The 15,350-nt window shown below is 45.7% G+C and overlaps 1 protein-coding gene across 1 annotated transcript in view; it reads right to left on the bottom strand.

Annotated features, from left to right (window-relative positions):
• Window positions 1-9,825: 9,825 nt before the first annotated feature.
• RAD50 (RAD50 double strand break repair protein) overlaps window positions 9,826-15,350 on the bottom strand; it is a 76,969-nt gene continuing 71,444 nt past the window's right edge. Inside the window, exons 22-25 of the mRNA XM_028527377.2 lie at window positions 14,718-14,803; window positions 14,043-14,185; window positions 11,563-11,696; window positions 9,826-10,175 (exon numbers count right to left, since the gene is read on the bottom strand). Coding sequence (XP_028383178.1) covers window positions 9,989-10,175; window positions 11,563-11,696; window positions 14,043-14,185; window positions 14,718-14,803 — 550 coding nt within the window. The 3' untranslated portion in view covers window positions 9,826-9,988. The remainder of the gene's footprint in view (window positions 10,176-11,562; window positions 11,697-14,042; window positions 14,186-14,717; window positions 14,804-15,350) is intronic.

The following is a 15,350-nucleotide window of genomic DNA, read 5'->3' as shown; positions in this document are numbered from 1 at the left end:
TTTTCTTTTAATGCTCACTTGAGGACATTTTTTTTTTTCATTGTTTTTAGAGAGAGAGAGGAAGGGAGAGAGAGCACCATCAATTGGTTGGCTCCCTCACGTGCCCAGACCGGGGATCAGACCTACAACCTAAGTGTGCACCCTGACCAGAAATGGAACCCACTGCCCTTCAGTTATGGGATGCTGCTGCTACTATCTAAGCCAAACTGGCCAGGGCTCTCCTTTGGTTTTGAAGGATAATTTTGCAGCCATTGGCTGGTTGTTTCATTGGGGGTCTTTTCATGCCAGCTTCTGTAGGGCAATTTTGGCAGGCAGGCAACTTTCCCAGAAAAATTTCTCCCTGCTTCCAGCCTGGCTGCCAGCATTTTGGCAGGCAACAGTGGGGAGAGGGCTGGCTGCGGGGGTCTCAGCCTCTGTCAGTTGCTCACTCAGGGCCCTGATTTCAGCACAACTGGGCCACTCTCAGCCATGCCCAGTGTTTCTTGGTCTGATACACTCTCCAGAGAATTAAAAAATACTTCCATCTTCTGCTGCACTAGAGTCACTTGACTCTGAAGAGTGGGAATGGGGATCTAACTGCTTCTTAAACCATGTTTCAACTTACTTTCACCCTACCAAGCAGTGCTCATTCTTCTGCCAGTCCCTGAACACTTGGGGGAGTGAGCACCTCAGAGCAGGCCTTCTCTGTGGCTGGTTCTGTAGCCCAAGAACTCAGTGTTCTTGGGTCAGCCAAGTAGTCTGCCCGCTGTCTATCTGCTCCCCACCTCTCAGAGGGCTGTGGCTATTGCCCCTTTCTCCTGTTGGTGGGCTTAAACCTTTTAATCATTCAGTTACTGTCATTTTAGTGGATATCAAGTAGGAGTATATCCATTCATTCCACTGTTATTGATTGGGATATATGTTTTCAGTGTGGAGAATTTATGAGACAAGCAATGGGAAGCAGACACTAGTCTCATGCCCCTTTGCCCTGACACTGATAACCCTTAGTATCTATTAACACTTCTTTTCTATGCATGTTTGCAGTCTGTTACAAAAGTGGGATAATGCATTATATAGCTTTTACCTTTTTTTTTCCACTTAAAATACACGAAGCGCATTCTCCAATGTTAGTATTCTGCATTTTAAAAATTACTCAGCCCTGGCTGGTGTGGCTGAGTGTACTGAGCACCAGCCTACGAACCAAAGGATCACCAGTTTGATTCCCACATAGGGCACATGCCTGGGTTGCGGGTCAGGCCCCCAGTTGGGGGCATGGGAAAGGCACCCACACATGTTGTTTCCCTCTCTCTCTCCCTTCTCCTCTCTTTAAAAATAAACACATGAATAAATAAAAGAAATAATAAAAATAAAAATTATTAAAAAATGTTACTGTGTAAAGTGCAGATATGCAAAAATATAAGCCCCCCCCCCCCAAATTTGAGCTACCACAGATAGTAACTCAATAATAGCTGTCGTTCCAGTCAGCGGAGGTGTGTAAATGCTGTCTTCCTGAACCGGAAGTGGAATCTCACCCTTTGTAAATATTCTGCTCAGTATGAAGATGTGTTTTAAACAAATGATTATAAAAAATTCACAAAACAATTACAAGTTAACTTATTCATTCAGTAAATGTTTATTAAGTGCTTACTTTGTGCCAGGCATGAAAGAAACAGCACAGGACTTACCTCTTGGAAATACATTCTCGTAGGTGAAAACCGGTAACTCTGTAAGTCTAACTGTCTATATCTCTGAATAGGTTTCCTTCCCCTTCTTTGTGCCATTGTCATAAGTTACATCTTTATATGTTATAAACTCAAATACAGTGTTTAAAGGATTTCTTCATGTAGTTATGCTATATATCGGACAAAACAGAATTACAAAACAAAATACATGTGCACTTTTAAGTTCCCCACATAGTTACATTTACTAGAGCTCTTTATTTCCTTATGTAGATTCACGTCATTTCCTTTCATTTCAGCCAGAAGGATTCTCTCTAGTGCTGCCGTAGGGCACGTCTACTGCACACAGATCATCTCAGTCTGTGTCTATCTTGAAATGTCTTAGTTTCTCATTTGGGGGGATAGTTTTACTGGGTATAGAATTCTTGTCTAGTCTTTCTCACTGAGCACTTTTAGTATGCCATCCCTGGCTTCTGGCCTCCGCTGTGTCTAAGGGGAAGCAGCTGTTAATTTTGAGGGTTCTTCACTGCTTTCTCTTCCCACTCTGAAGATTCCTTGTGTTTGTTTTTTGACAATTTGACCATGATGCAGCTAAGTCCCAATCTCCTTGAGTATATTCTACTTGTAGTTAGTTCAGCTTTTAGGGTATGAAAATGAATGTTTTTCATAAAACTCAGGAAGTTTTTGGCCAGCAGTACTTAAGATGTTCTTTCCACCCTTTTCTCTGGTCCTCCGGGATTCCCGCTGGGCCTGGGATCCCTGGTGTGCTGACGGTGTCTCACAGGTCTCCGAGGTTCTGCTCGTTCTCTTCATTCTTTTTTCTGTTCTTCAGACTGGATCACTTCAACTGAGCTGTTTTCAAGTTCACTGATTTTTTTTTCTTCTGTTAGTCCAAATCTGCTATTGAGCTCACGTAACTTTTTATTTATTACTGTTTTCTTCAACTCCCTAACTTATATTTGGTTGTTTTAAACAATTTTAATTTCTATTTCCTTAATGATTATCTGTTTGGTGAGACATCATTCTCATCCTTTCCTTAATTTTTTAGACATGGTTTCCTTCAGTTCCTTGAACATATTTACAACAGTTGATCTGAAGTCTTTATCTGGGTTTCTTCAGGGACCATTTCTATGGACTGCTTTTTTTTTTATCTGCATATGGGCCGTATATTCTTTTTTCTTTGCATGTCTTATAATTTCAGATTGAAAACTAGATGTAATATGATGTGTCAACTCTGAAAATCATTACCCCATAAGTGTTGTTACTGATATTTATGTATTGATGCTCATGGACTAATGAAGTACAGCTGTATTCTTTGTCAGGCATGATCACTGAAGTCTTGGTTAACTTAGTGGTATGTTAATGATTAGACAGATTTCTTTTAATGCCTTGAACTAGGAAGTTTCCCGTCCTTTGTTGAAGGGCTGTGTGTGAGAGGGGGAGTGGGAGGGGACAGAGAGATAGATTGTTTGGTTATGTTTGCGGTGCACCAGCAGGCAGTTTATAACTGTGCCTCAGCCTTCACTTCTTGCATAAGTATCAAGGTCAGCCAGGGGTCGATGCTTAGGGACTTTGCGCATCTTTCCTGGGAATGTGCAAACCTCTTACACACACCTGAACATACACCTACATCCCCGGGAATATGTGCAGGCTCATCAAAGCCCTCATGCATGTATCCTTCCTAACTTTTTCCTCTTAGGTTGTTTCTCGCTGTCTCGTTGCCTTAGGCAGCTGCAGCAGTAACCAATCACTAGTGATTGCCTATCGCAGGTAGGGCTGTTTGCCGAGCAAGCTTGTCTTGGGTCAGATAGAGACTCGCCCTGAGGATGGGGAGTTTCCGTGAGCTGCCAGAGAGATCAAAAAGTGGCACTTCTCCTGCGCTGAAGATTTCAGGGAGCTCCAAACCCATTCTGCTTTCTCCAGGGGCTGCTGGTTTCCACAGGTACTGTAGTCACGTTGCTTTTCAAAGCTGCCACAGTGGCCCAGAGAAGGGAGCAGGGTTAGGGTAAGTTAGAATGCACTGGCTCTTCCTGCTGTGATTCACCTGTTGCCCTTGAACAAACACTGCATGGCTCGTTGCAAGCTTTTAGTTACATTCCAAAGTTCTTTACAAAGTTTATTTTGCTTTACTCCCATTTCTTTTATGGAGAAGTGGATTTTGGGCAGTCTCTATTCTCCCCCTATGGAAGTAGAAATTCTTTATATATGAAAACCATACATTTACACCAATACTTTGGATTCAACCCAACACTACTGGAGTTGGTGTTTGTTTTTTAAATAGCCTCCCTTTCCAGGTATGCAAACATCTTTCTTCAACACTGAGACTCAGTCCTTATTCTACAATATACTCATGTGTTTGATTCTGATATAAAGTGGTTTCATAATTGCTAACCCATTCTCCCATGAGAGACATTTATTTTGTCTGCTTTTAAAAAGGTGGCTGGTTGCTGTGTTGAGAACCAGCCGTGGGGGCCAGGACCAGGTCAGTCAGAGCAGCCAGGCGCTCGCTCAGTTGGTCAGGTTGGAGATGATGGTGGCTTGGACCAGAGCACCGGTGGTTTCAGTGCTGGGGCTGGGTCGGACTCTGGACATATTTTGAAAGTTTGAGCCCCTAGTATTAAACTGATGGATTGGATGTGTGATGGGAGATAAACAGAATGAACGATGATGGTAAGATTTTATCCGAGCAATTGGAAGAATCAAGTTGCCATTCATTGAAAGCCTATTGGAGGTGCAGGTTCAGGACAAAGATTGGTGGTTGGTCATTTTTGGCCTTAAACGTCTAGATATTAGATATTCGAGTGCAACTAGGTGTCCAGTAGGCAGCTTACTGGGTCAGTTTAGGAGAGATCTGGACTAGAGACTTAACGAGGAGTAGGTCTACAAGATTGTTCGAGTTGCCTCCGGGGCCCTCCCTCCCTCCTGAACAGTTCCAGTGTGCTCCGGCCCCGTCGGTCTTCTCCGTGTCTGTCAAAGGTCCTGCCTTCCTTTCCGCTTCCTTCTTCTTTCTTCCTTTCCTTCCCTTTTCCTTTTTTTTTTTTTTTAACTGTAAAACACAGTTCTGCTGGTGCATACAGCAAGCCGGTAGCTGGTTTGCCCCAGAGCACCCCTCAGTGAGTGACTCTCAGGAGTCAGTATGGACATACATAGCCCAGCTCCCTTGTCCCTCAGGAGGGACAATTCTGAAACATATTTTGCCAGGTTTTCCAGTCTCCCTGTGGGATTGAGCCCCAACTGCCTGCTGGGGTTGCTGGTGTAAGAACTCACTCTGCACTGGCTGTCTTCAGTAACTCCTGCAATCTGCTACTGTTCACGGCTGCTTGCATCACTGCTTTAGGTTCTGCTGCTGGGAGAGGCCAAACTAAGACAACAGCTTTAGGGCTATGAGACTGGATGAGATCACCAAACAAGGGGGAGTGCAGAGGAGAAAGGAGGTGCAAGATCAGACTGAGCACTGAAGCACTCCTACATCAAAGGGCAAGGGGAATGGGAACCCGCGGAGGAGGCTGCATGTGCAGGGAGGGAGGACAGAAGAGGCAGGACAGCTGAGGTCTACGCAAGACTGTGGAGTGCTGGTGCACTGTGGGAGCTCAGGTGTTCCGGGGGGAAGGCATGAGGGAAGCAAACAACTGAGAAAGGGGTAGAATCAATGGGCCAAAATCCGGGTGGGTTGAAATAATTGCTGGGGTTGCAGACCTCTGGAGTGAATTGGAGATGCTTAAATCTAGCTTGTGGAGGGTTGCAGTTATTATTAAAAGGACTGGACTTGGGAGTAAGACTATGGAGGAAAACAAGGAGCTGAGAGGCCAGGGGTTTGTACGCAATCATCATTTGGATACTGAAATCAGCAATGACTAAGAAACTAGTGTTGGAGAATGGGAGTGAGTAGGGAGAGGAAAGGTCAGTAAGGGTGGTGACCAGGCTGGGAGCTAAGGAGAACATCTTCGAGGAAAAGGAGACTGAGGTTAGGGAGCTTTTCTTGAATAAGCATATAGTACTTGCTCTGTGCCAGGCTATTCTAGAAGTTTACAGTCATTCAATCCTTCTAGCAACCCTGCACGACAGGTGCCATTTTTATCTGCTTTTACAAATAAGCAGAGGGCAAGTGACTTGCCCGAGGTCCCAGAGCTAGTGAGGGGTGGTGCTAAGATCGAGCCCAAGTAGGGTGGCTCATTATCTTCGCCTTTTCCTGTGAAGCCTGTTCTTTCCATGCATGGGGGAGGGGGATGATCGAGAAGCAGCAGTGAAAAGCAAGGGTTGCACCCTGCCTTCCATGCCCAGTGACATAAGGGGGCTGGGAGAGCGCAGCCATTCTCAGTTGGACTGCAAGGAAAGCGCTTCATCAGGGGAAACCATACTCGAAATTGGGAAGTGTTTCGAGTCTGCTGTGTTGCCTGTGTGTGCACTGCACTGCTGCTTCCGGTCCTTCCTTATTGTGATATCCAGCACTTTCAGAAACATGCTGATAGAGAGCAACTGGTTTATTATTTAATGGGAATGTTTCATCTTTTGCTCGTGAGTTTAATTCTGATGTGATGACAAGAAACATTAAGAAAATCTTTTATTCTTTGCAATGTTATGAGTTTGCCAAAGCTAGGAGACAGTGAATTTTATTAAATAACGGCCAGTTAGGTGTCTACAAGCCATTTCCCTCTTTGGCTTTATGATGTTGATTTAGACAGATTTCTCATTTTCTGAAACAGTCTTGCATCCTTAGGATAGAAACACCTTGGTTAATTGTTATGTTTATTTTAATAGGACTGGAATTGACTTGTTCTTAATGTAGGAATTTCTAGATCTGTGCTGTGAGAACTGGTCTGCTGTTTTATTTCTGGTGGTACCTTTGTCCAGGTAATACTACCTTGGTAAATGTGGGCAGTTCGAGTTTCTCAAAGCTACTTAGGATGACTGAACGTGGCCATGAGAAGGGGCCTCAGACAGGAAGCCGGTAGCTCTGCCACTCAGCGCTTTCTAGAAAAGGGTCTATCCCAGCCCTTGTCAACCAGGTCCTTTGTGGGAACCACAGAACACAGAAAATAATACTTTAAATTTTACTTTAATTGTTCAAGTAGTTTTCTGCCTTTTACTCCCATCCCAGCCCACCCCTCAAGCCCTCCCCACCTCCCTCCCATTTCTATGCCTCCATTGTTTTTTATACTTGTGTCCTTTATACTTGTTCCTGCAAACCCTTCCCCCTGAAATTCCCTCCCCTGGCCACTGTCAGTCTGTCCTCTATTTCAATGTCTTTGGTTATATTTTGCTTATTTGTTTTGTTGTTTAGATTCCTGTTAAAGGTGAGACCATATGGTATTTGTCTTTCACTGCCTGGCTTGTTTCGCTTAGCATAATGCTCTCCAGTTCCATCCATGCTGTCACAAAGGGTGGGAGCTCCTTTTTTTCTGTTGCATAGAATTCCATTGTGTAAATGTACCATAGATTTTTGATCCATTCATTTACTGATGGGCACCTAGGTTGCTTCCAGCACCTGGCTATTGTAAATTGTGCTGCTATGAACATTGGGGTGCATAGGTTCTTTTGGATTGGTGTTTCAGGGTTCTTAGGATAGAATCCTAGCAGTAGAATTGCTGGGTCAAAAGGCAGATCTATTTTTAGTTTTCTGAGGAAATTCCATACTGTTTTCCATAGTGGTTGTATCAGTCTGCAGTCCCACCAACTAGGTCCCACTAGGGCCCCCTTTTCTCCACAACCTCTCCAGCACTTGTTTGTTGCTTTGTTTATGATGGCCATTCTGACCAGTGTGAAGCAGTAACTCATTGTGGTTTTAATTTGCATCTCTCTGATAGCTAGAGATACTAAGCATCTTTTCATGTGTCTCTGGACCCTCTGTATGTCCTCCTCAGAGAATTGTCTGTTCAAGTCCTTTGCCCATTTTTAATTGCGTTGCTTGTCTTCTTAGAGTGGAGTCGTGTGAGTTCTTTGTATATTTTGGAGATGAAACCTTTGTCTGAGGTATCATTGGCAAATACGTTTTCCCATAGGGTTGATTCTCTTTTTATTTTAATACTGTTTTCTTTAGCTGTGCAGAAGCTTTTTATTTTGATGAGATCCCATGTTTATTCTTTCCTTTATGTCCCTTGCTCTAGGGGACATATCAGTGAAAATGTTGCTGCGTGAAATATCTGAGATTTTCCTGCCTATGTTCTTCTCTGGGACTTTAATGGTGTCAATGGGTTATATTTAAATCTTTTATCCACCTTGAATTTATTTTTGTGTACAGACAGAAAATAATTTAAGTATTTTCCACCTCTCTCAAGAATAGTCCATAACTAGTATCATTTTATATGCATAGAAATTGACTGCATACACAGAATAGAACATTAGTTTCCTATTCCCACAAGCCAAACATCTTTAAAACAATGCAGATTTATTATCTTACAGTCCTGGAGGTCAGGAGACCAAAATCAGTTTTACTGGGCTTAAAATCAAGGGGCCAGCAGGGCTGGCTCCATTTGGAGGTTCAGAAGGGAAAACTGGTCCCTTTGATTTTTTTCTCTTCAGCTTCTAGTGGTCACTGGTATGCCCAGGCATCTGAGAGTGCTTGGTCCCTCTTCTGCAGACCAGCCTCTCTGCTGCCTCCTGGTAAGGATACTGGTGATTACATTCAGGCCCACCAGCACGCTCCTGTCTCACGACCCTTAGCTCCGATCACATCTGCAAAGCCCCTTTTGCTATATGACGTAATGTTCACAGGCTCTAAGGATTAAGACTTTGGTACCCTGGGAGGCCATTATTCAGCCTATCACAGATACCTTAGAACCTCAGAACCTCCTCCCCTCCCCGCAATTTTTCAAAATTGAATTTATTGGGGTGACATTGGTTAATACAATCGTATAGGTTTCAGGTGTCCAATTCTGCAACACATCATCTGTACATTGTATTGTGTGTTCACCACCCAAAGCCTAATCTCCTTTCATCACCACCTACCCCCAAGTAAGGACCTTACAGCTAACTCTTGCTAGACCCCGGTTCAGAAGGGCTGTCTGGACCACACAAAATGACACAAAACTGTGCTGCACGACCAGTAGGCTCTGAACAATCCAACCCCACATGTCTACCTCAAAAGGATGCTATTTTGGTAGCATTCTGTATGCAGTGATTGTGAGAGGCTTCAAGATGTCACCTGGCAATCCCAAGAAAAAGGTGTGGTTGGGCTTTATCAGCAGTGATGCCTGGGTGAAATGAGAGGCCCGTTCCTCCAGGTCGGGTTGGACACCATGGGGAGCAGGCCCTGACTCTGAGAGGGGCCCTGCTTGCCTCCCGCCCTACAGTGCACACTTGGAGAGCAACTGGGGCTGAGGGTGAGGCAGGAAAGCACCTGAGCTAGACATATAGGAGAGTTAAAGACTTACCCCTGAGGGAAGCCTTGCTCTAGGTCAGAGCTGTCCAAAGGCAGTGTGCACAGTGGGGAGCTTCCTCTCGCAAGAGAGCCGAGTCTGGACGACACCCTACTGGGATGTGTGGGGAGGACAGACAGTGGACACTGAACTAGACCACAGGAGACAAACAGAAGGGCCCGCGGGCCGAATCCGGCCCTCCCCCTTGTTTATTCAGTCCAGCACCCTGTTTCTACCCAGTGGCAGCGCCGAGCTCCTTGCCCCTAGTTAAGGAGCAGTTACATCTATACAGTCCTAAAGTTACATTCAGCCCTTTGAGGGCAACAGCGAGGCTGATGTGGCCCCCGGTGAAAATGAGTTTGATACCCTGAACTAGAAGATTACATGAGGTTCCTGTGACACCCTGAAGCCCCATCCAACTACTTGAAATTCTAGTTGGGGAACTGAGGCCAGAGTGGGAGGTCACTTGGCTGGATTTACAGAGTTAAGAGTGGAGCCATACATTAAAATCTCATTTTTTGTGGTCATCTTCAGGAAATACTAACTTTTTAAAAACCACATCCAAGGAAATAAATTTAGTGGTAACACTTAACACTGATTTAAAAAAAATGCCCAAACCATTAATCATTAAGGCAGCAGAACCTACTTCTCACCAGCACTTTAAAAAGGGAAAGGGAATCGCCCCACACAGGGGCCCTGCCGTTCGCTGGGGAGGGACGGAGAGAAGCAAGGCCGGGCCGGCTGGGCTGCTGCCGAGCCTGCGGGGCTGTCAGGCTGCCTGGAGGGGCGACATTCAGGAATCAGTCCAAGTTTCACATGAAACAGTATTTATCATTTCAGAACCTCTCAGACATTCAAAATCCTAGACACAAAGCTACTTTTAAAGAATATATTTGCTTACTGACTCAGTTGGTATCAGATATAAGCAGTTGCCTGAGGACGTGTGTTTCCAAGGCAATTAAATCTTGAGTATTTTTAATGAACATAAGATCCCAGGGAGTTAACACTGCATTTGACAATCTCTGAGCACTGATCGAGGTTCTTCTTAATCCTGTAGAATTTCTCCACATACTTAGAACGCCCTAAGAGCTCCACAAAATCTTCATCGTGAGTGATTACCAGAAGCTGGAAGTTACGTTGCTGCGAGCGACTTTTTATTATCCTGAAACAATACATTTAGAGTTATGTTGTTACTGAAGAGCCTAAGTAACCCTTTCCTTTAGTTGAAAAAGCCACTGAGAGCCCTGTCAGACTCATGACTGTGCTGTGTGCGGTGACCGGGCTTTTCCTGTGCCGTGTGAGTGTCGGCCCGACAGCCCTGCAGGAAGTGGGGGAGGGCGAGGGGGACCCCAGCCTCCAGCGCCACCCAGACAGCGCGGGTGCATGCCCTGACTCTTCCCACAGGTCTGGCTTATGCATGGGTAAGAGCACATACTTTAGTTTCTTCCAGAACAAAAGTTTCTTCTCACCACAGCAGGTGGAAGTGTTCCCCTGAGTTTTCCCTCATCTCTGTGCTGTCAGTGCAAGGAGTCTGACTTATCCCTGTGCCTGGGGTTTTCTTGACCTGTGACTCATTTTCTCTGGAAGAAAACAAGTTTTTTTTTTTTTTTAAAGACAGACTACAGGCAGGGGGAATAACACATGCAAGGCCCACTGCCTTCTTAGGAGCTGTGTCTACTTAGAAGTCTGCCACCCCCAGCCGCCAGCCGCATCATGGTATGACACACAGAGCCTGTGTGGGTGTACAGAAAACATCTGTGCTCACCATCTCCATGCTGGGTAGCTAGGAGACTGAGATCTGAAAGGCTTTTAATCAACTCATTCATTCCTTGCCTGGAGCTGGATGCACTCAGGTTCCAAAAGTGCCAGCCCTTTTGTGCTGGCCGCACAGGCTCCTGGGAGATGGCTGGAGAAAGGCGCGTCGGAAGTCGCTCGGCCCCCCACCCCCAGCCTGAGCCCTGCTATCAGACAGCAAGCATTACGTCAGCCCAGAGTGTCTAGCTGGAGTCGGGACTACCTAGAACAGCTCCTCAACTCGATGGGACAGGCTCTTCCTCTGCCAGCACAGTTTCTAAGCAAGGGCTGCCCCGTGAGGCAGCCGCCTCCACCCCAGGTGAATGTGGTCGAGGGTATATACAATTTTCCTGTGTCTGGGTTGCACTGATATACTTTTTGAGTAAGAGCCACAATTCCTTGTAGATGTTTGACGCATGTCAAAAGCTGGGGATCCCGTCCAAAACCACTGTCACCACCCAGAATGTTTTAGCAAGTCACATTAAGTCTGGTACAGGACATGTGGGCTCGGGTGGCTTTATTGGAAAGCCAAACCAGAGAGTTTCCCTATGAACACATGTGGGGACGTGCAGGGTGTCTCTGCTGCTGCTGGCCACCAGCTAGTTCTTTTTAAAAACTCTGACAAATCACTGTCAGAAGGGAAAGTCACCCAGCTTCTCCAAGGAAGACACATCTAGAGAGGGGCTTCACCACAAAACCCTCTTCAACTTACTTTAATTACGATCATAACCTGTCCCCAAATTTGAGAAACTTACTCAACCAGAGCATGTGCAAGAGATTCGATGTTTTCTCGGTCAAGATTTGTTGTTGGCTCATCCAAGGCAAGGATGCCACAGTTCAAGCAGAACGTTTCCGCCAGGGCCAGGCGGATGATGAGAGAGGCCAACACCTGGAAGAAAGCATGAGCGCTGAGCCGCGCTGCACAGACCTTCTTCCCACTCAGGAAAGCACAGAGAGTGGGCTCAATCTCTGCAGATGAGAAAGGTCACAGGGTCACTGACCTCAGGTGAATCCCTGCCCTTTGGTTTGGGAGAGCAGGCACGGTGACTGGACTCTCGAGACTTGAAGGTGAAGCATCAGGTGCATTATCTCAGCCTACCATTCGCAATAAAATGAAATGCTAAAAGCTGTGTTGACTGCTTCCCTCCCCCAATCCCATCATCTGTAACAAAACTTGAAATCACAGATGGGAATCTGAAAGGCAGTAATATTTATCTGTAACTAATAATTTTAATAATGGTTTAAATTAACAACCTTAAAAATTCGCCCTGGCTGGCATAGCTCAGTGGATTGAGCGCAGGCTGCAAACCAAAGTGTCACAGGTTTGGTTCCCAGCCAGGGTACATGCCTGGGTTGCAGGCCATGACCCCCAGCAACCGCACATTGATGTTTATCTCTCTCTCTCTCTCTCTCTCTCTCTCCCTCCTTCCCTCTCTAAAAAATAAATAAATAAAACCTTAAAAAATTTGCAACCTATTTCATTTTTCTGATAATGGGGTTAGAAAACATGGTCACCTCCCACTTTCCAGAGCCTCAAAGACCTTTCCCCTCTTACCAGCTTCCTGAAGTCTCCATGTCCCACAGTCCAGAGAGGCACCTGACCTGCGCCACGCTGACACACGGACACACACACACACACGCTTGTGTATGTCACACATGTATGTCATTTTGAAGCAGAGAGGATGAATTCCTGGGCCAAAGGAGCAGTAGCACAGGAGTGGGGTGTCATGGGAGCTTACCTTAGGAAATCCAAGTGGCTCAAACTGAGGAACTTTTAAGGTCCCCAGAAACCTAACACTAAAACCTCTCAGGCCCCTGAAATCATCTGAGGGTACAAGGCACCCAGAATGAAGAGTAAAGGACGATGCTAGGAAATCTACACCACCTTTGTGGGAGCTGTAACTCCCCCCTCCCCTGAACCTGTGAGTGCAGGGAAATCAGTGAGTGAGTGAGTGAGTGAGTGAGTGATCTTATAGCAGTCTACAGCCTCTCTTGGATGCCCAGAGCAGGCTGGCAGACGCAGAAGCCAGGCCACAGCGTGGCCCTTTGCTCGGGCACTTGCACAGGTGCTAGACTGCTGCCGCCGCTGCCTCCATGCCACCTGCTCTGAGCAGTGTGTACTGAACCATTTGTCTGTCTCCTCCTCTGACACCAAGGAAGAAATTGCTGCTAATTCATTTTTGTATTTTGGAGTAGCTACAGGAAACCTGTTTTGTTCAGAAACTATTTTAGAAAGTACTTTTAATCCAAAGAAACATGTTTCAAACTCTATGTTCCCACTCACAATTACCACTAAAAATCACCAGAGCAAATAGGGGATACTGATTAGAGATCACAAATTTGTCATTTTTTGCAGACCATGATTAAGATAATAATCTGCAGATGCCTTAAATTGGTATAGCTGTCTGAGCTGACAACAAAGTACATCCACGCATGGAGTATCTTTAGGTAAATATTGAAAACTATGAAAATTACTCAGGTAATGTGAGCATCCATTTCTAGAATTTTAAAAATTTGTTAAGAAAATCAAGGGTCCAGAGATGTTACCAGTATAATCTGCTTCCAGTGTGAAAGGAGGAAGCTCAAGGCCCTGTGACATCTTGGGTACACGCCTGTGCACAGTGACATCTGGCCTTTGCCTCAAGCAGACCTGGTATCAGATGGTCTGCAGGCCCCAAGGCGAGGTGGGGTGGTGTTGGGGACTCAATCCTACAATGGGGGTGCTTCCTCAACGAGACTCTCGTGTGTTATAATGCCACAGCTGGTTTGACCCGGGACCTGGTGTGCTAATAACATATGTCACCGATTCTAAAACATACCACCCCTCTCGCCTCCTTGACTTCTCTAAAACTGGGAGGCATCTTATGATGACAACTGCCTTTCTTCTTTCTTGGTGGCACGTAAAACAGCGGTGTGTCTTACCCTATTCTCACCAGGAATGCTGTAAAACAATGAATGGTCTTCAGCTCGTTTTACATTTTACATTTAGTCTATCCTGTGAGAAGGTTTCAGGCCCTTTGCCTAAAAGCCTCACTTACATAATGCTGCAGGAAACGCTGGTTAGAAGTTGGGGAGCATACAGAGGAAAGTGCATCCTGACCCACTTACGTGGCAGCCAGGAGCAGCATAAGAAGTTCCCACCATTGAAGGCGGCCTTGGGTGCTTCCACCACACTGACCTTTGATCCTGTCACTTCCCTGGGTAAAGGTGGCCCCCAGCTTCCTGAGATACCTGCCTTTTGCCCAGCGCTGCACCGTCCTCGCATATCCAAGGCCGTGTCCCCCTTCAGCATCACCACGCGGTAGTTGTAATTCCGCCGTTTATCAGAAGCTGACAGGTTTTCGTCGGCATCAGACCTAATTTCTATATATTCAATATCTGACATAAAAGGAAGACAGGTTCAGAGGAGCCCATGCCCTGTGGCCTGCTGTCATTTGCACACACTATCATAAGCAAACCCAGGCGCGACGTGTGAGGCTGGCTGTGTAGGGAAAACCCAGGCTGTCTGGAACCCATGTGTCTGTCTTGCTGAGAGATTCACCAGGGCTCCCGGTCGGTCCCACCCCTCAGCCTCAGCGCTGCCTTTCCTAGCTCATCTATTAACGGGTTCCTCCAGGCTGGTTTCTTATCTCATTTTGGCTTATCCCCATCAACACCCAACAGCGCCTACTGTCATCAGCTAAATCTATTGTGCATTGTAGCCAAATATGTCAGTCTTGTCAGGCTCTGGAATAGAAACCTTTGCATTTTTTTCTTGCTACAAGATGTTGTCAAGATACAAATTCTTAGAAAACATCAAAGAGCTGTTCAGGAAGGTCCAGGAGGCAGTACTAGCTTGCTGAGAAGCTGTGCGGGGTAAGAGCTGGGATAGGCTTTGGAAAGAGCACCCGTCGGGCACCGCGTCCACTACCTTGTCCACGATAGGTACTTCGCCAAAGGTCACGGATGATTTTATTGATTTCTTCCATTTTCATACTGTGAAATTTCATTATTGCTCTAGGGAAAAAAAAGCCATTGGTGCTTTAATGGAATAATAATGTGAAATTTACAATAAAATATACAATAATAATGTAAGTAACATCGTAACAATATCATGAAGCTACTTCCCTGACATTTCAGAGATAATAGTAGGATACAGTAACAGCTAGAAAAAAATAAACAGACCAAAACCCTGCTTCCTGGCTGGTAATGAAAACTGCCCGTCACCTTTCCAGAGCTCCAGGGTCCCTACTCCATGCTTACTTTTTATGAGATAACAAACACTCCCAAATACATAAATACTGTGAAGATGTCAGAAAACAGTCTTTAGCAGACTTTTCTTAGGTAGGACTGTTTCCACAGTTGCCCCCGGGGTTACAGGGAGCATGTGGAATGGAGGAGAGGGAACTAAAGAGGGATGGGAGGTGTGCAGGGCCCCTTGCTCTCTGGGGAAATAGGCGGACCCTTGGAATGCCTGCTGTTCCCCTTCTGTTACTATCTAGGGCTACCGACAGTCAGCCTCTCAGGCTGCTTTCACTCCTCAGCTCTGTGAGCTTTCTCTCTA

The sequence above is a fragment of the Phyllostomus discolor genome, chromosome 13 (assembly GCF_004126475.2).
Source record: "Phyllostomus discolor isolate MPI-MPIP mPhyDis1 chromosome 13, mPhyDis1.pri.v3, whole genome shotgun sequence".
Lineage (NCBI taxonomy): Eukaryota > Metazoa > Chordata > Mammalia > Chiroptera > Phyllostomidae > Phyllostomus > Phyllostomus discolor.
The sequence above is the reverse complement of the archived record's forward strand: the minus strand, read 5'-3'. Positions and strand labels throughout refer to the sequence as shown.